The sequence below is a fragment of the Podarcis filfolensis genome (genome assembly GCF_964270895.1).
Source record: "Podarcis filfolensis genome assembly, chromosome: 1".
Taxonomy (NCBI): domain Eukaryota; kingdom Metazoa; phylum Chordata; class Lepidosauria; order Squamata; family Lacertidae; genus Podarcis; species Podarcis filfolensis.
This window is the reverse complement of record NC_139604.1, coordinates 87,290,706-87,311,292: the sequence shown is the minus strand read 5'-3', so window position 1 is coordinate 87,311,292 and position 20,587 is coordinate 87,290,706. Positions and strand designations below refer to the sequence as shown.

Here is a 20,587-nt window from a genome sequence, read left to right as displayed (position 1 = left end):
ATTCTCACTCTTGTTCTGTTTTTGGTGTAATGTCTAGCTTTATTTACAGCTCCTTCAGCAGACAGCAGCTGCCTCCTCTGGAAATCTGAACACACTGGGCAGCCTCCACCCAATGGGAGGTGAGTGTTTTCTTTCCTTGCCCCTTGGAATCCGAAAGTAGGTTCAATGTCATGTTGAAAAAGAATCATGAGAAGGCTGTTAAGAAAGTGTGGTATGATATACTAATGTCAGTGAAGATGGCTCTCAGTTGCTTATGACAGAGAAGAGTCCAGAGTTGAATTTTTACTCTTCTCTCTGCACTGCCTCTTCATTATTTCTAGGGATTTTATTTCAAATGAGCAGGAAGTGTTCTAAATGCAGAAGAAGTAAGAAGTACAGTTGCAGTTAGGTGACTGTCCAACTCATGTTCCTCATTCTCAGGCATATTTAATATATCTACTTTTCTATCTATTCTGGAAATTTTGTAATGGTCAGACAATAATAGGAAAAATATTGCTTCACTTTATATAGTGAATTTCAAGCTGTGTTTAATTTTAGAATCTACATATGTCTAGCTCAGTAATGTGGATTTTTCTGTGGGAGGGGAATCAATTGGAATTAATTTATTTTGGGGGGAGGGGGATTCAGTTTGCAATAGAAAATTTACTAGAGTAACTTAATTTGACATGCTTGTTTTTAGTTGTATTTCATAAATATAGCTTTAAAAAATAGAAAGTGGCACCCATTCATTGTTACTAATGCATCTATAAAATTAAGAATATTCACAGAAAAATAAAGCACCAGAAAACTTCAGAAATTTTTCCACCTTACATCACTTGTCTAGCATCTATGCTTTTGTGTTTGAGCAATCTTTTTGTTGTATCTCTTACAGCTAATAGCTTCTCTTTTTTTAAGAATGGAGAAAATTAGCAAAATAAGGCAAACAATTCCTGTCCCAGTACCTACAATTTACCATCAGGGTAACAAAAGCTTTACATATTAAATGTAAAGTAATTTTTAAAATATTGCTTTTGAACAAGAGACTACAATCATCAGTGAAGAGCCACAGCTATCTTTAATAAGCTTTTCATTTGAAAGTATTAAGGGTAATGGAGAAGAACCACATGGAGCAATATTGTAAAGGATAAAAATGTATAAAATTAGGTGGTGCATACCTCATAAACTGAATTAGAGGTGGGATGACAAGTTAATGTCAATACAGTGAATAAGGGGAAGAACATACAGCTGTGGTCAGCATTTTTACTCTTCTCTCTGCACTGCCTCTTCATTATTTCTGTCTTTAGTATGTGCGTAGTGTTTTCTGTGGTGTGAGGCATTTTTGCAATTACACAATCAGCGGCACATTAGCCATGAACTGAGAGAGAACATTTTGCATGCAGTTGTGTGGGCAGTGAGATTTCACCCTTTTAATGGTATTTGGGAATGCTATTGCTTTGTGTGCTGCTTGATTTGGTCTGTTTGAACAGTGGTTGGACTAGATGACCCTTAGGATCCCTTCCAACTCTGCAATTCTGTGAATCAGAATAATTTGAATTCTGCTTTTTCCAGACGAGATACAGTCATACCTCGGGTTGAAGTAGCTTCAAGTTAAGTATTTTTGGGTTGCACTCCATGGCGACCCAGAAGTAATGGAGTGTGTTACTTCCGGGTTTCGCCGCTCGCACATGCGCAGACGCTCAAAAGGACATTTTACGTTTACTTCAGGATGAGAATGGGGCTCCGGAACGGATCCCGTTCGTATCCAGAGGTACCACTGTACTACAGAGTCCCTCTTTAACATGCTGCATTCACAGGGATTTCAAGTCATTGGCAGTTGTAACTGGGAAATGTAGGACAGCATGATCAAGAACTCCTGCACCATTTAGGTTAAGTCCCTGGAGAGGTTATGGAATCATAGAATTGTAGAGTTAGAAGGAACACCAAGGGTCACCTAGTCTAACCCCTCACAATGCAGGAATCTTAACTAGATCATATATGACAGATGGTCATCCAACTGCTGCTTAAAACCTTCCAAGGAAAAAGAGTCCACCAACACTTGTGAGAGTCTGTCCTACTGTAGAATAGCTCTTACCGTCAGAAAGCTTTTCATGAAGTTTAGGTGGAATTTTGTTTCTTTTCACTTGAATCCATTGGTTCAGTTCCTGAGCTTGTTCTACCTTCCATGTAACTGGCCATTAGATATTTGAAGATGGCTGTCATATCTTCTCACAGTCTCCTCTTACCAAGCTAAACATTCCCAATGCCCTCATAATGCTTGGTTTCCAGACCCTATATCATCTTGGTCACCCTCTTCACATGTTCCAGCTTTTCAGTATCCTCCTTCAATTGTAGTGCCCACAGTTCATCCTGATTTGCTTGCACCAGGCTTACACAGATGTTAGACAATGTCTAGACTTCATTGAGCATTCATTCTGATTTGTTTGTGATGAGCTTTTGTGTCAAATAACATTCATCCTGCATTCATCTTGAGTTACTTGCAGAATGGTTAAATACCTCCCCATTAATCCCACACTTTTTAGTGCATTTCCTTATCATTTTACTAACTCCAAAAGTCTGCTTTTGTCTGACCTTTGCCTATGCTATGAATGTTGGAAGATTCAGGACAGATAAAAGAAAGTACTTTGTCACTCAGCACATCATTAAAATATGTAACTCACTCCCACAGGAAGTAGTAATGGCCACCAACTTGGATGGCTATAAAAGAGGATTAGGTACAGATTCATGCAAGATAGGGCTTTCAATGACTACTAGCCATGATGGCTGTATTCTGCCTCCATGGTCAGAAGCAGTACCGTATTTTTTGCTCTATGAGACTCACTTTTTACCTCCTAAAAAGTAAGGGGAAATGTGTGTGCATCTTATGGAGCAAATGCAGGCTGCGCAGCTATCTCAGAAGCCAGAACAGCAAGAGGGATCGCTGCTTTCACTGCGCAGCGATCCCTCTTGTTGTTCTGGCTTCTGAGATTCAGAATATTTTTTTTCTTGTTTTCCTCCTCCAAAAACTAGGTGCGTCTTATGGTCTGGTGCGTCTTATAGAGTGAAAAATACGGTATGCTGAATTCCACTTGCTGGAAATTGCATGAGAGGAAAGTGCTGTTTGCGCTCCGGTCTTGCTTGCAGGTTACTCACAATCACCTGGTTGGCCACTGTGAGAACAGGATGCCAGATGAAGTGGTCATTGGCCTGATCCAGTAGGCTCTCCTTACGTTGTTGCCCTCTAGGTGAGAATATTAGTAAAAAAAAACCTTATTGCATCAGGAGTTTGTGGTGCTTGAGAATGTTAGGCTTCACTCTCCTCCATAAAGCAACTTCTAAATGCTGTTGGAGAAATAGGCTGCTGGGTTCACCAATGATTTAGTGCTTAGTGGTACCAGAACAGAAACACTATTCATTGATGTGTTGCAGGATTGAATGCAATGCAGTTACAGAACCTAGCTGCATTAGCAGCTGCAGCCAGCGCAGCTCAGAGCACACCAAGTGGTACCACTGCACTCAATTCTTCTAACAGCCCTTTAAGTGTGCTCACCAGTTCAGGTAAGAGAGCCATGTCTTGGTATAATACAGTTTTGCATATCTTAAGGCCACATGACAATGAGCCGGCTACTCATTAAATCATAAGCTTTTTTGTGGGGAGACTTGATTAGTCCTGCCTCCCCAAAACACATTTCTGCTGTTTACACAACATGAAACAAATCAGTGTAGGTGCCTTCAGCATATGTGATAGAAGTGGGTATATGTTGCATCTGTAAATAAAATGCATTTCTGCTTAACATGTGAAGTAGTCCTCAAACATCGAAGCCATCTTCCACAAGAAGGTGTTCTTTTTCAGAATATAGTTGATCTTCTCTCCTGTGTTCTGATTCTCCAATTTTCAACTTGCTTTAGATTATTGCAAGGTCAAGTGGAATTGAGAGAAGGGTTGCATGTCATAATTAGTTGGGAGAAGATAATTTGCATTCTGATCACAGATGCAGGCACACCAGGCCACGCATTGGCATTTCCTAAGTGCAGTGCTGTACTTTGATACATGGAAATGAATGGTGACTTTGAAGGAAATTAAGGGATTTCATTTAAGGACTTCATGAGAAAGAATGGAAACTAAAGAGGTCCCAGTTATCTAGCAAGTCCAATGCCAGAGTAGGAGTGGAAAACGTTTTTCAACCTGAGGGTCACATTCTCTCATGGGCAGCCTTCTGGGGCCTGCATACCAGTGATGAGTGGGATAATGGATGTGACTCTTTACCTTTGTACAGTAGGCTACAGTCCAGTCACGAAAAGGTCAGATGTTTCGACACATGCATCTCTCCATCCAGTCAAGCAAGAGGTATTACAGTTTAAGGACACATTCCTGCCAGGCCAGAAGAACTAGAGGGAGGTGTGGAGCAAGGCTTTGAAGGGCTGTGGCCTGTGAAGAGCCCTAAGAGCCTGATAGAGAGGCCTGGACGGCCACATTGGTCCTGGACCAGACATCCCCCACCTCTGTGCTAGAGTGTAGCAAAGGGGGAGTACTTGGGAACTGATTGGGTATATCATGATCAACTACTGAGCAGTCAACTTTTCTGAAGTAGTAGAACTCAAATGTCAGTAATGCAGCATGGTACAGATTCATGTCAGATCAGCTTCCATTGTGCATGCATCAACATATCTAGCTGCCAGTTGATCAGGGCAAGTGTACCCAGCCTCTGTTGAGCAAGGCACCCAATACTGTGCAGGTCCCTACCCAGAGGTCTCATTTCTACTGTGGTTTCCAGTCAGCTTACCAAACAACAAAGGTCCCTTCTCAGCAACCCTGCTGGTTTTTTATTTTCTCCACACACCATACAAATGAGAGAGACTCCGTCTCCCAAGGCATCTGTTCATTTCAGAGATTCTGAGGAGGAAATTGGTGATGACCTCAAATAATGGCTGGCTTGTAAACTATGCCAACATTTGTGGACCCCTGCCTGCCTTAGTGTCTAGGCACAAGGTTACCAGTGAAACAGGCTTTGAGGTTTGCACCCCCAAGATTAACATCTACTAATATGCTCAGAGTTTCATACAATAAAGTGAAACATGATTAAATCTGAATTTTCTGGGGTCATACAAGTTTACAGCTGGTCAGATCCCAGGGCTTCCATTTTGTATAAAAATACACTGCTGTACACAATTGGGGAATTTTAAGTTTTGGTATAACTATCCTTGGTATAAATTACTGAAACCTTCGATGCAACATTTTTTAGTGAACATTTTGGAGAAAGTAGTAAGATGTGATTGCGTTGGAAGCAGCTATTGGTGTCTAATGCTTTCATTTTAATAGCAGGATCATCACCCAGTTCCAGTAGCAGCTCCTCTGTTAACCCAATGGCTTCTCTTGGAGCACTGCAAACACTGGCAGGGGCTACTGCAGGCCTCAACGTTGGCTCTTTAGCAGGTATGTTTAGCATGAAGAAAAAAATGAGCCCTTTGTTCCGGTTGCCTCTCAGCTTCCCTTAATAATAACATATGATTTTAAAACTGGTTGACAAATCAATCACTGACATTCAAATTTTCTGCTTAGGAATGGCAGCCTTAAACGGTGGACTAGGCAGTGGTGGTCTCTCAAATGGCACAGGGAGCACTATGGAGGCCCTATCTCAGGCTTACTCTGGGATCCAGCAATATGCCGCTGCAGCTTTGCCCACACTTTACAACCAGAGTCTGTTAACGCAGCAGAGTATTGGTGCAGCTGGAAGTCAAAAGGAAGGTAGGTGAAAGACAGTGGTGGGAAGGTTGGTTCTCTAAGAGCTAGAGTCCAGTACTTTTGCAAGAGAGAGAAACAATAGAAACCACAGACAAACATTATGTTAAAATATCAAATATTTTGGCTCCCTGGCCTCAAATGGCTAATGTACATAGACTGTTTCTAGTAGCCTTTGGCTATTGTTACGCATCCAGGTACACACACACGCTCTCTCTCTCTGTCTATATATATATATTCCTTTCACTGCTGCATTTAATTTTGAAAACCTTCATAAATTTTGTTTTTATCCCTTCTTTTAGAATCTTTAACAGTTCCAGATTCCTGGGAAAGTGGGGAATAGCTTTCATATTTCAAGCGGTGCATTTCATACACAATAACTTCAGTCTGTACAACAGTCTAGTAAGGTTGTAGGACACTGACTTTATTGAGAATGTAGAGAGCACATTGGTGTGCTCATGGTAAATGCATCATTGATGACTGGCTTTGAAAGGAAGGTGTAGGAACTTGGAAGCTAGTTTTGTGCCCACATAATTAGCTGTAAAGATTCATTTCACATTTGTATGAAATTGTTAGATTTCCCCCCCTACCTGCTGAAGACATGATTTAGAAACTAAGACTGAGAAGACACACTTTTAAAAGCTGCTGCTTTTTGGCAGGAAGTGGACAGATTTTTCACTGACAGAGCCAAGTTTGAGTTGAATGACTCTTAGTACTCTGGAACCATCCCTAGCTCTTGAGAACTGAATGGGTTTTGATCTCTGCTTCAATATTAATAGCCAAAGAGTTGTGCTTTCTTTGAATTTTTCTCTAAATGGATATTTTCAAGGTCCAGAGGGAGCCAATCTGTTCATCTACCACCTCCCCCAGGAGTTTGGGGACCAAGATTTGCTGCAGATGTTCATGCCTTTTGGGAATGTTGTCTCCGCCAAGGTTTTCATTGACAAGCAGACCAATCTGAGCAAATGTTTTGGTATGTTGGGTATATTTTGTAGAAATGTTCTTAATTCCTTTCCTTAAGATAAAATTAATATGAAAGCAACTTTTGTGTGCATAGCTCTTCACTGCTGTGCGAGCATGATAGAATCACATGAGCCACTTGTATCTCTCAAAACCTAGCTTAATGAGATTCAGACCATGAAGATTTGTTTTGCTACATTGTAGGATTTTGCCCCTTCATGAAGTAATATCTGATGAAACTTCTTTGATAACTTGATATTCACCAGTTCATTGATATCTTTGATAACGAGGACACGCCTGTGCAGCTTCATACTCACCAGTTGGAATGCAGCCCACGAACCATAAAGCTTGGCCTGACCTATGCTTGACAACCCATCCCAATATTTCTTCATGTGTTTCAAACACATGAAATACCTTTTGTAGATGTATGAGTCTTGTTCTGCCGATTTTGAACCAACTTATCACATCCTTGCCTCCCTCCTTCTGTTCTGATATAGATTGTTTTGACACAGTGGCTTATGTGTAGATTCATTTTGGAGGCAGGTGATACCCTCCAGTATGTAACATAACTTATTATAGCAGAAGTAAACATGAAAAGAATAGTTAATAACTGGCACACGTTTCATATGACTTTATCCTAGTTACCCTTTCAAAACTTTATCCTAGTTACCCTTTCAATTACCTTCTTAATACTAGAATTTCTTTGCTATCAGACAGGTCCTCTTTTTGGCATTTTCAACACAATTCCTAGCTTTTTCTAGACCTAGGTAGGTAGCAAAACAAGGTTTATGAAACCCTTTTGGATCAGGATATGGTGTTCTATGTTTGCACAGAGCTTTTCAGTTCCTTCCATCCCACAGTAGTCCATCAGAGGCCTTTCAGGCACCAAGGGCTGCTTCCAAAAGGGAAAATAGACCCCACCACCATATCTCACTCGCACTCACACCTCACTCTACATAATAAACAGATAGTTTTCTAATGCAGTGCACTATTGGCCTTGCTTAACATTATCTTATAATCTTGTGGCTTTGAGTCCTGACTACTTACTCAGTTCTATGCAATTCCCATTGACATTGGTGGGACTTGTATGTATTTAACCGGGTATATAATTGCAGGCAGGTATATTTAGTGTTGATGTGTTTTGCCTTCCTGGGAACAGAATTTTAAATTCAGCAGAAGGGAACTTGACAGAATCCTCCTATGCTCTGCAATTTAGTGATTAAAATGCCTATTTGTTCAGTGTCCAAACATATTCTACTTGGTTGTAGCCTTTAGCATTGTACTGAATTCAGCCGTTTCCCTATTTATACTCACTAGCACTTTACGTTTTACCAGCTGTCTGCCACTAGTCATCTCAGCTCTCCTTAACACAGCACCCTGTCTGGTGGTCACAATCCCTGGCTGTACTGGGCTAATAAATACTGTACTGAACTTAATGTTTAGAAGCAGCTGGAGCAGAACTTCAAACTCTGCAACTTACACTTCACATAAAATATCACAGTTAATGTAAGAAGTCATTTACTATAGCTCAGAAAAGCACCTGCGTACTCTTTCGTTTGAGTCATAAGGAAACTGGCCTCCCTTGTGATTTTTTTAATAAAAAAAAATCGTAGCCCTCTTATATTCTCTAAACCTATGAACAGTTCATACACTTCATGGTTGCAGTACCAGTGCAAGCACAGATGATGATGTCAAGATACAAAAACAGAATGGGTTATTCCCACTCCAGTCTGAACATAAATGTTTTAAATGTATGTTTTCCTTTTCTTAGGTTTTGTAAGTTACGACAATCCAGTCTCTGCACAGGCTGCCATCCAGTCAATGAATGGATTTCAAATTGGCATGAAGCGACTGAAAGTACAGCTCAAGCGCTCTAAGAATGACAGCAAGCCATACTGAGCGCCCCTCCCCTCTGGAACTGGAGTGAGAAGGATCTTCTGGTAAGTTGGGGAGGAGTGTGCCTGGTGATTCAAAAACTCTTTAAGGCTGTATTTTTACAGTCACAGAAGCTGATTGATGTCATTCTAACTGGCACATCTTCCCCCGAAGACTCGGCTGCAGCCTCTACTGGGAATTCTTCGGATGGAGGACGAGTTTGTGATTCTGTTTCCAGTGTTTTACTTTGGAGTTTAGGTGCCATATCGCTGATTATTATTTTTTTAAGTTTGCTGTGTTTGTAACCAGTGTGTTTTGAGAAGGACCAATGCCAGCCACCTTGGGGAGATGGGGAGATACCAGGTGCAATTGGAACTGACATTGCATGACTTAGACTTAAGAAGGAGAAAAGACCTATTGCCAGACCCCAAGTTATATTCATGAAAAGAGGGAGGGAGAGAATCTGAATCCAAATCACTTGGTGGCTGGTTAGTGAGCAGACCCTCAAGGAACATTGCCAAATCCTCATTTGCCCAGCTTTACTTAATTAATGCCTTATGGGAGAATGTTATACTGAATCAGTCACTAGGGTGGGAGAAAAGTAATTGGGCAAACAGATTCATGTATTAAAGGAAAACTGCAGTAATTATGAGTGTGTGGTCAGCTTACAAAATGATCCAATTGTGTTTCTAGAGCAAACATTTACAATCCAGCCAGAACAACCTTTAAAAATTGGATACTTCCAATTTTCCAGTATTTGTTGTTTAATGGAAACTAGGCAATTTATGATGGAGGTATACATCTTAGCCCCACAATTTGCTCATGATCTGCTGCAAATTCTGTATGTCTTGATTGAATTTCCTTTGCTGCTTCTGCCCCAGTTTTACAGCTTGTACATAAAGATATTACTAGAATCAGTGTTCATAAAGCACTATTTAAATCCTAAGTACTAAACTGACAGATGGCTTCTAAATAAGCTCATGGTTCTTTGATTCCTGACATTCTGCTTTTTTGCGCACACTCTTTAGCTGAACATCCAGAATAATACGGCCCCAAAGATCACATTTTTTGCTTATATAGTTTGATTTTTCGTATGTTGCTGTTTTGCTACATTGCAGTTTTCCTTTGAGTGCATGTGCCAATATAAAACACAAAGGGCTGAATCTGCTGCACAGGATCTTGATCCTGCTATTGTTTATCACCCAATATATTTTAACTCACAACTCAGAATTCTTCCCCTTCTAATACACACTTATTTTTTTCCACACGTATGAATTTGCCAAAATGTTAAAGGGTGGTTTGTTTTTTTTGAACACACTGATGACATGGGACTAAAGGGAACTTTGACATTCTGGCCTCAGCCATGGCAAGAAGTCAGTGTAGAAGCTAGCTCTAAAGCTACAAAAAGCCACCTCTATCTGTGAGGAAATGAACGGTGTTATATATAGATTCACTGCATTCCTGTGTCCTCAGTTTATTCGTCTCTTTGGCCCCATTTTTTTATTATGTTTTTTTCACAGCACCCCAGTCAACCCACAATGTGTTTGGGAATCGTGTTTAGGGGAGCAGGGAGCAGTTTTTTTTTTTTTTTTTAAGGCTTTCAGTTCACTCTGTCAGGAAGAGCCACAAGGCTTGTTGAGCCTGAAATGCTATTTAAGAATGTGCCAGAAACTTGGAAATCAAACATAACCAGGGACTGGGTCCCCTGGTGTATCAAACCTCAGAAGTATAAGATGTATTGGGCCTTCCTTCTCAGGATCAAGTAATATTTTTCTCGTGAATTTGGAAGTATTGTTGATGCAAACTGTCAGTATTATAAAGCACACAGAATGGTGGCAAAAAAGGTTGAATGGTCAGATTGCCAAATTTCCCATTTATGCTGGCATATGGTACCCTTCTGTGTTCAGTATTTGGGTCTATTCAGAAGCATATGCATACATTTAGGTGAACTGTATACATTTGAATTTTGTGCACTAGGAAAAGTTGTGTCCTGATATTCTGAGTGGGGGGGAGTATTGGAGTGTTGAGGCTTCCAGAGTTGTCATGGGATTTTTAAAAATAAATAAATAATATACTTTTCGGGGGGCGGGTGTCATGGTTGGGAGCAGCTGCTCCATTTGCAACCTGATATAACCAAGAATGTTGTTTCTATTTTTATAGAAGTTTTATACTGCTCCAGGGTGGAGAATATTTATTATCTAAATTATTTCACTGGAAAAAACAGGGTTTTGCATAATCCTGAATGTGATTGTGTTACACATACATACAGCAATGTGCATGATTGAAACTACTGACTTTCAGTGACCTGTCTGCAGTTGGAAAAGCTGCTAAATAGGAAAAGAATTAATGCTGTGAACTAGTGGAGAGGGAAAGCTGTGCTCAAGTTTCTCTATAGTCACTTCTCCCAGTACTTCCTCTCCCCTGCGCCCTCAGTTACATTTTTGTTTTTGTTTTGACTACCCAAATTAGTTTTCTGTGAATTATCTGTTTGCTCACCCTTTTATTTAGTGTCCATAATATTCCTAAACAGCATATATGCTCTCATCATGGAAACTGTAAGGCAAATCACCTCCTGTTAAATTAACATGACAGCAAGTGGGTATAGATGGTTTTATAATCTGAGAAGTATGATTTATGTGAGTGCTCTCATCCCACCTGAGAATTGCCAAAGTAAACTTTCCAGGTTAAATTCCAGAAATCAGGACTCTGGTGTGTATTGGCAAAGTTGCTGCGCCTTCCCTGCTGGTGCTCTGAATTACTTTTAACTAGAGGACTTTAACCCCATATGCCTCTCCCCTCCCTCAGTTTAATTCTGATCTGCCCATTCATGCTTTTCAAAACAAGTAATAAAACTAAGTCTCTGGAGTAGGTTCTCTATTGGCAAGGAAATCGCACACACAAATTCAGCTTTCCACATTTAGGATTACGGCCTATCTGTCACATTGTGGGTTGTTCTGCACAGTTTTTAATTTCCTCCATCCCTTTTCCTTTCCAAGTTTGAACAGATCCTTTGACATAAAACCCTGAATGTTACCTTTTTGCCTATCCCTCTGTAGGAGACCAGATTATTATCTATGTTTGATCCAGTATGACAAAGGGATCAAATTGGAAAGCACAGCCAATTTTAGTTGTTCTTTATTAAGAAATACAGGCTGCTATGTATCAACTTAAGTTGTATTTAACCTAAAACAATCATAGATGTATTTTAGATTAAAACAAGTTCTCAAAATAAATTGAGTGTCTGGTAACATGCAGAGACAAATCTGGAATCAATAAAAGAAGAAACGTTGAACTGAAAAGTATTTTGGGCTGACTTTGGCATTCCTGAGGCATATCTCACCCCCCACCCCAAAGAAAAGCCTTATTCTTGTAATTAAAAAAAGGCTCTCAACAACTGCTGATGAATTTGCCTCACAATAGTCTGCATCTCCTCTGTAACATTTTAACTTGAGTAAATATATGAATATCCTTCAGCCTTGTAAGTGTGTCCTGGGGCGGGGGGGGGGGGGGGGAGAGAGAGAATCTACTTTTCAGATTCTGCTTGATGTACATGTTAAGATCAAAAATCTAAGACAGTAGAATACCTTAGCACTTGTAAACAGAAGCTCAGTTTTCATTTGGGAATTCACACACACAAATAGAAAAATAAACTTTTAAACACTGAAATGAAATGCAACCGTATGTTTTAAATGAGAATATTATATGCCTTTAATTGTAATTGGAATAAAAGTTACAGTAAACCTAACAAGCCTGCTTTTTCCAGTAATCACATGCTGCCTCAGACAGTTTTCCATGTCATTAACAGAATGCTTAAATGTATTTGTCATGCAAATCACATCTCTTGTGTTGTACCCTTATTGGAGATTCTATCAATTCTGAGAAAATGTCAAGATGCTCAGACAAAATTCCTTCCACTCAAACTGGTAACAGTGACTGTAGAACTTATGAGAGCCCAGAATTCCACCTCACAAAGTCAGGGAGAAGGATTTATTTATTGAAAAAGTTGCAAACGTTTATTTGTAGGTATTAAATAAAAAGGGCTCAGCTGAGGCAAGTATTGACTTGCAATAAAGTCTTAATTCCTTCCTATTTCATAAGGGTTTCACTTCTATTTATGTATCTTACACGTCATTTTTTGGTTCTAAAACCAACAGCCAGTATCCTTGTTTCCTAAAGAATAGCTGAAACAGAGGATGGATTTCTTAGGCTACTACTGCCTATGTATGTCGCATGATAGGAAAGAAGAAAGTATAATCAACCATCAACCCCAGTGGTTCCTCCTGTGTCCCCCCATCTCTTAAAATCACCCTGGAACCACATTTTATGGATTCAAGATCTAACAGAGGAGGAGTTCTGTGTTGTCTTCCTCAAGCAGAGGTAGCAGGAGCACTGGCTCAGGGCTGTGGTGACTGCACAGCTGTCTGTATGCCACTAAGCCATAGTCCATTCTGTAGCTAGTGTCTAAAGGAAATCCCAGGCCTCTACTTCTATCTGGTTTCTGGTCGTTTTGATATTTATTTGGTGTCTTATGCACTTCAACTTTTACTTGTTCGTTGTTGGCATGTGCTGCCCTTCCCTGTCAACTCCCCTCCCCAAGAGGTCTCATTGTACAGTGCCCATTCTTGTTCTCTCTTTCTCACTCTCACTCTCTTTCTCTCTCTGTTTGGATGTACTGCTCTGTGTAACTCAGTGGGTCTCCTTCTTTCTGGTTTGTTTTTTTTCTAGATTCCTGCCGTTTGTTCATCGTTGTGCCTAAAGCATGTCGATGTGGCGTTCAAGTACATCGTCCAAATCCTTGTCTCTTCAGCTTCTCTGATGCTTGAACTCTCACCTTTGACCTTGTGTTGACTTTTTGATGCTGATGTGTATTTTTATTATGTTTGTTTCTTTTCTTTTCTTTTTTTTTCTTTTTTGTGCTGCCAAATTGGTTTTGCTAGAAAGACTGCTGAAGGGGAATATTTAAACTTGCATTTGAATATAAAAGAATTCTATTTTTCTAGAACTTCGTAAGATAACCACTTGATTTTGTGATTCTGATTCTTTGTAACTGTCTTCAGAGCAGCCTTGCTAGCATACCTCGTGGAGTATTGTATTTCTGTGAACATACAGCCAATCACTTTCTAGGCTTAGTTTTTTCTGTGTGCTTAGTTTTAAAACAAATCTTTGAAGGAAAAGGTAAAATGATGCGACTTTAAAAATTTAGGAGGCTTCTGGTCACATTTTGCTGAATCTATTTTCTGTGCTTGAGGAGACAGCATGTATTCTTTGACTTGAGTAGCCTCAGCAGAAAACACTTGAACTACACTTTCTCCTGATTGTAGCTGCATTTTTGCCCTGGCACTTACTGTTTTTTTCCTTCCTGTGTGATTATCAGCCTTTGTCTGCAGTGAAATTTAATCAAAGTTGATGTTGTATTTTGTTAAACCCTAGCATGCTTAGTTTTTTGTAACTACAGTATCCTCATTAAAATGTGAGATTTTGTTTTTTTTCCTTTAAAAACTCAAAATAACGCCCTTGTAAACGTTTTGCATGTTTCCTGCTGTGTTCTTCACAACCTTGTGTATATAAACACCCTTCACCTCTGTTTTCTATAGTTTGTGCAAAAACTGAGTAATTCAATAGGTTTCAGATCTATCCTTTTTTGGATGCCAGACTTGTGGTCATATGTCACGTAATGACATCTCCTGTGCATTTAGACTGCTTTACACGATATCTGCACCTTGCTCTATCATCACAGCTATTGAAAGGTCTCAGGGGGCTTGATTGCACTGTTCAGGTGGTGGTGGCAGCGGCAGGGATAGAAGGAAGGGTGTGGGGTATTTGCAGTAATATTGCTTCTAAGATCCATTGGAGCTAAAGCTCTTTTGGGGTAGCCTTAATTTGTACCTCTTGTTTAATATGTGGCTTGCTTTGTGAGGTTTAGCACCATTACAGCTCAGTGGATGGAAGCTTGATTGCTCTCCAGTCTTTACACTTGAAGTATCATGTTCTGCATATCCCATAGAAGGAATCTGTAAGTTTAGGCACAGAACTGCTGACTCTTTCCCCAAGCGACAAGCACAATATAACAGCCTAATAGCTGTTGCCTGAACAGGGTACCAACCCCGGCTCCTTTTCTCAGGGGCCTTAGCTGGGGGATGATCTCTACAGAGATTCTTTTTTTTTTTTTAAGTTCTTAAATTGGGTAAGGAGTCATGCAGTCTTTCTTTCTTTTTTTCTGGCCTGATGAAGAAATAGCACGGATTATCCTTCTCTGGGAAGCATGCGTCAGCCTTCCTGCATAAACGACCTACTGTAGAAGCTGAGACTTAGTACTGGGTTTCACAGCACCTGCAAGAAACTCCTGTGGTAGGTGCCTAATCACAAGGGGCAAAGGGTTGGGGAAGCTATAAAGGAACGTCAGACAGGAGAAAGGAATGTGAGCAAAACTTCATAGAGTAGGGATGTTTGGGAGACCTGTCTCTAGGCCATATGGAGTGTTCTAGTCTTTAGGACAAAAAGAATTCCTGCTCCATTGTTGGGTGGGTAATATTTCTCCATGCTTGTTAGATAAATATGCATAGGTAGCTGTTCCCTCAACCTTGTGGTCTTCAACTTTTGAGGGTGAGAGTTGCTTGCAAAGAGATGATTGCAATATCTGGGTATACAGCTGTGAGATAGTTGCTCTTAGGCTCACAGTCGCAATGCACAGGGATGTCTGATGGCAGGGAATGTGAGACCCTGCAGTGTATTGATTAATTTTGCCAATACATTTCTTTACAATGCGCGTATAGTTTCATGAGGAACTCTGGGGGAGCCTGTGGAAACAAAAATCTCTGGAGAAAACCAAAATGCCAAACGTTGGATGTTCCTTTTCTTCTTTCCTTTCTTTCTTTGGTTGTTTTAATTATTCTGTGGTGGTTTTAATGAATTTGAGACAGTAACGCAGCAGCTGCCTTTTATTTCTGGCTGCTTTTTGTGAATAATTTAAAAAAAAAAGAAAATTTACATTTTGGAAACAAACCTGTGGGCTTTTTTATTGGTACACACATTGTATTTAACACTAGGGGTTTTGTACAGTTTTTTGGGCTTTTCTACTAGAAAACAATGTAAAGTGATTCACAAATGTGACAAGAAAACAAATTGCCACTATGACCAAATGTAGAGTCTGTTCTGCAGTAACAGGATTTAATCAACTCAAATTTGTGATTCTGTTGTAGCAATGCTTTTCTTTCCTTGTTTGAGCTGTTCCTTTTTTCTTGTTTGATTTGCAAAATGTCCTTTTTGTGTGAAATTGTGTTGTACTCTGTAGAAAATTATGGCTTTTACTTTAATGGTTTAAAAACAGAAGCACATGTTGCTTTTCTGATCACGGAGTTCGTGTAGTGGATTTAAAAATGAAAGTTTTGTTAAGTTTGGAACAAGCGAGTATGTATTAAGGAATTTTCTTCCTTTTGTGTGTGGTTTCTTTTTGTCCCACTGGGGAACCTAATGCCGTTTTAATTGCACAGACACACAGACAAGAAGTCATTTTGTATATGCCAAGTGTGGTACCTCCCTTTGTTTATTTGCTATTAAACTGTTTGAGAAGAATTTTCTGTGTCATTCTTGTTTTTGCTTGCACATGACTGGCTAGGTGGGTACATGAATTCTAGAATATGAGAAGGAGGACTGCTCCGACTGCCAAGACTAGAAGATAGAATAAAATTTCTTAAGTGTATAAACATGGGCATAGCCAGGATTTTTGTTAGCGGGGAGCAGTCTTTTGTTAGGGGGGCAGAACCTCAGATATATATTGAAGTTTATTGATTTTGATTGATTTAGGGGAGAAGCTGCCCCTCCCCTTGGCTATGCCCATATGTATTAAAGAGTGGCCTAGTGTTCGTAGGTACACCTTGTAATCTGTCCTTGGTTCTTTATTTTTCCTTGTCATCCTCTCTTAATTTAAATTAACCTCTTGCTGATCACTTTTCCTACCTCTGTGTGAGTTTTACTTCCTTTCATGAATGGTAAGTTTGTCAGACTAAGGATGAGTTCTGTCTAGGTCTTTCTGGAAAGCTAGTACAGTCATACCTCGGGTTACATACGCTTCAGGTTGTGTTTTTTTGGGTTGCGGACCGCCGAAACCCGGAAGTACCAGAACGGGTTACTTCCGGGTTTTGGCGGTTGTGCATGCGCAGAAGCGCTAAATCGCGCTTTGCACATGCGCAGAAGCACCGAATTGCAACCCACACATGTGCAGATGCTACGCTGCGGGTTGCGAACGTGCATCCCGCATAGATCACGTTCGCAACCCAAGTGTCCACTGTACATCAAATGCAGTCATACCCCAGAGTTCATTTGGAGGGATACAAAGAACGGCATTGCTCTTTGCCCAGAGCAGCTGGAATACTTGGTGTGAGTGTGGTCGCATGTACACTTACACACTTACCTTTCCCTGTCTGTATGCCGGATTTTTTCAGTCCAGTGATTCATTAAGCCTTGGCATTTCATATTCTGACAATGGTTATTCCAATGCCACAAAGAAGTACATAAGTGAAGCAAAGATGGTGATATTTCCTCCTTTGTCTTTCATCTCCACAGCCTATTAGAAATGGGTATAACATTTCTAAATATAGACTTTGATAGGGCTACGTACAAGCTACCTCTGTTAGTAGCCACTGATGTATCTGTTCTCCATGTTTTGTATTAAAGCAATTATAATAGTCCATCACAACATTGCTTGATCGCATAAGGCAGTATTTTTTCAAATATGCTGGCTGTGACTAATTTAATGTCCTAACTTTTTATGGTCTTACAATTCTCATTAATGTCTACTGATGATTTTATAACCATCTAAAGTAAAATGTTACAGATGCTTAAAACCTTCCTTATAAGAAAATATACTCCATCCCCCTGATCATATTAGATGAACTCTGCTATAACTTATTTTTTTTTGTTCGATGAGGCCGTGTATCGCATAAGAATTGCTTTGCCAGTTCAGGCATCTCTAACAAACAAGCACATCCTTGGTATGGATACATAATAAACTTGTATAATGACACTCTGTTGCTTGCTGTTTTTCCCATCTATTCCCTCATTTCAGATACTGCATTTGCTTCTTGTAATGCCAACAGCAACTCACATTTGTTTTCAGAGTGCTTTCTACTATAACTCATCTTTAGTAAGTAGTTAGCAATTTCATAACCCCTATCAGTATTCATGTACAAATAGGATCATACATCCTGCAAGTGAACAATTCTGATTTGCATTGAATTTGTCGGTCTGGAGACCACCTGTATTTTTATTGTGCTGATTACTGCACCCTCTGCTTCAAATCACTACCAAGTTCTCAATTTATTGAAAAATGGAGGTTAAACCAGCTGTTTTCTTTTACAAAATGGCTTTCAGTACATTGTAGATGCTCCCCAGAAACGTAAAGCAAAGTGGACTCTTTTGCAACAAAATGACTTGCATAAAAATATGAGTATTAGGCAGAATTTCATTTAGAAGCCAGTTGGGACATAAGGAATCATGCCCTTAAGGAAAGTACAGTGGAAATGAAACATCTTACTTTTCTTAGAATCAGGGTCGTCTTGTTTGAACAATTTAGGAGGTATTAATAGTTTTTCCTCTTACTGGATCAACACCTTTAAACATTTTTAAAGCAATGTTGTCAATTTAATTACTGTAACGGTGACTGTAAGGTAGTAATTATTCAGTCACGCATTCCATCCAGTGCAGCCTTTTAAGCATACAGCAGAGGGTTCTATCACCTTTTCGTGGTACACAAAACAGCAGAAAAACTAATAGTTGTTTAAAATCCAAGAAGGGTGAGTAGAAGATGGAGGAAGCAACTGTGAATGACCCATTTCCCTTCAGTGAGAAATGGGAACAAAGCATCATTATGCTCACTGTGTGTTATTACCAGTGTGAAGCTGTATTGCTTGTATAAAAGAAGATCAGCTGAAACCAGGCCTGTGTATTAAAACAGCCTGGCTGTAGTATTCATTTTCTGTCTGGCTGTAGTATTCATTTTCTGTCGTCCTACCTTGGCTGCATGTTCAATCCTTCCGACCCTCAAGAAAGATTGTTTGGTTGTTCACAGTTGCTCTAGCTATGGAGAGATCAAATGTGTTCCCTCTTTCTGATCTACAAGCAAACAGTTGTCAGAGGTCAAAGGGGCACATTGATTGCCTGATGTGAATTTTTTTGCAGCTCTCCTAATCTACTAAAAAAAAAAGCATCTTGGAGGCCACAAAATGATTTTGGAGAGGCTATCTGTGGCCTATAGGCTAAGAGTTTGCCACCCCTGCACTAAGGTAAAGAGTTCTGCATGTACATAGCACCACCTACTGAAAAAGCTGGCCTTCGCAGTTCAGCCATTTTCATTAATGCAGCTGTGCTGTGAGAGATGGAGAAACTTGTACCTTTTTCTTCTAGTTTCTTCAAGACCTGTTAGTATGGTTATCTCTTGTGAACATGCTACTAAGGATTTTCTACCACTATGCATGTGGCCCTAATTTAGCTAGTAACTAGTCAACCACTAGAGTCCAAGAATTCCAGGATTTTGCTCACGGGACTATTAGATCAGACCAAAGGCCCATCTAGTCCAGCATCCCTTTTCTCACAGTGACCAGCCAGATGCCTTTGGGAAGCCCACAGCCAGGACTTGAGCACAATAGTGCCCCCTCACTCATAATTGCAAGCAACTGGTATTAAGAGGCATACTGCCTCAGATATGATAGTTAGTCATAGCCACCATAACTAGTAACCACTGACAGCCTTAGGCTCCCTGAATATATCTCATTTGTATTAATTTGTACACTAATACACCGCCTTCAGTAAAATATGGATGTGCCACAGTCTGTCATGCTGAGTACCAGTCATAGCTATTTTTGTCACGTGTGTATCTGTACTTATATAAAATAGTTTTTGTAATGTAGGGTTTCCCCCCATGAATGGATTCATTGAGAGGCTGATAACAGGAACTGACTCTCCAGTGTGCACTGGGCCAACCAGCAGTTTCCGCGTTACAAAACACATGCTTTCATACAAGTATGGACCGGAGAATACCAAAATACAATGTGAGGATTGGTTCCAAGTTCCCTAAGCTCAGCTTTACACTTGCATGAAAAAGGTCCCAATTAAGTTCATAGCTGGCAAATAATGTTTCAGAGCCACTTCAAATGTTGCACTTTAAAATGTACATCTAAGATAAAGTGTGTTCCTAAATATTAAGAGGATGAGTGCCACAAATACACATAGCAGAGACATTCACTCATTAGGGAGCTGTTACTGTCAACAGCCCTCTGAGGAATGTATGTTATGTGGCAATTTGAGGTTTGCTGCTGTTTAATGTGCGAAATGATCCTCGGTGTTAAATCCTTCTGCATTTAATACTCAGGTTTCCAAGATGTGCCTTAAAGAAGGCAGCGTTCTTGGCCATTGCGCTTAACAAGCACCACGCATCTCATCTCACGGTTAGGCTACTCATAAACCCTTAGTGCTCTTAGAGTCTATTTAATGCTAGAATGGAAATGGATGAAAGCCTTAATTTGCTAACCACAGCAGCAAAGGATGGCTTCTCTGGTATATTTATAAAAGCAACGTAGAGGGAAGGACAGCGGCTGCCTCTGGCTTGCTTTCTGACCTTGGGAGTTACCAAGACTGGCATTCCTGTGAAGTCATGTGACCAGGATTGGCGGGCACAGCTGTCACCAATGGAGGGGAGGGGCACAGGAGTGGCCATTCCGATTGAATTTCACTCCAGCCACTTGAGATTTTTCTCTTCTTTTCTTGCAGTGGGTTTTTTTGTCTTCCGCCTCTTTTGTTCATTGATTTGGGTTTTAGAAAGTTCTAGCAGGAGAGCAGCATCCAAGATGCTAGCCTAGAATATTAGGATGGCTGCCCTAAGACCTTGGTGGCCACATTTGCCATCTCCTGCTGACATTCCTTCATCTGAATCGTCCGAGGTTCCTGTGGTCCAGAGCTTCCAAATGGTAAAATCTGCCTTCCAGTTTTAGCACCAACTTTATTGTGTTTCACGGTGTGTCTGCTGTCCTGGCAGGTTAGTAT

General features: G+C 40.2%; 1 protein-coding gene across 39 annotated transcripts in view; it reads left to right on the top strand.

The window, feature by feature from the left end:
- The window catches only part of CELF1 (CUGBP Elav-like family member 1), a 39,207-nt gene extending 23,084 nt beyond the window's left edge, over window positions 1–16,123 (top strand). For 4 of the 39 annotated variants that reach the window (XM_083604847.1, XM_083604836.1, XM_083604870.1 and 1 more), the window contains 6 exons: window positions 38–119; window positions 3,406–3,534; window positions 5,297–5,410; window positions 5,537–5,722; window positions 6,546–6,689; window positions 8,448–16,123. In XM_083604847.1, coding sequence (XP_083460973.1) covers window positions 38–119; window positions 3,406–3,534; window positions 5,297–5,410; window positions 5,537–5,722; window positions 6,546–6,689; window positions 8,448–8,575 — 783 coding nt within the window. In that variant the 3' untranslated portion in view covers window positions 8,576–16,123. The remainder of the gene's footprint in view (window positions 1–37; window positions 120–3,405; window positions 3,535–5,296; window positions 5,411–5,536; window positions 5,723–6,545; window positions 6,690–8,447) is intronic. The other 35 variants (XM_083604850.1, XM_083604845.1, XM_083604844.1 and 32 more) reach the window with 15 other exon arrangements.
- Window positions 16,124–20,587: the final 4,464 nt, after the last annotated feature.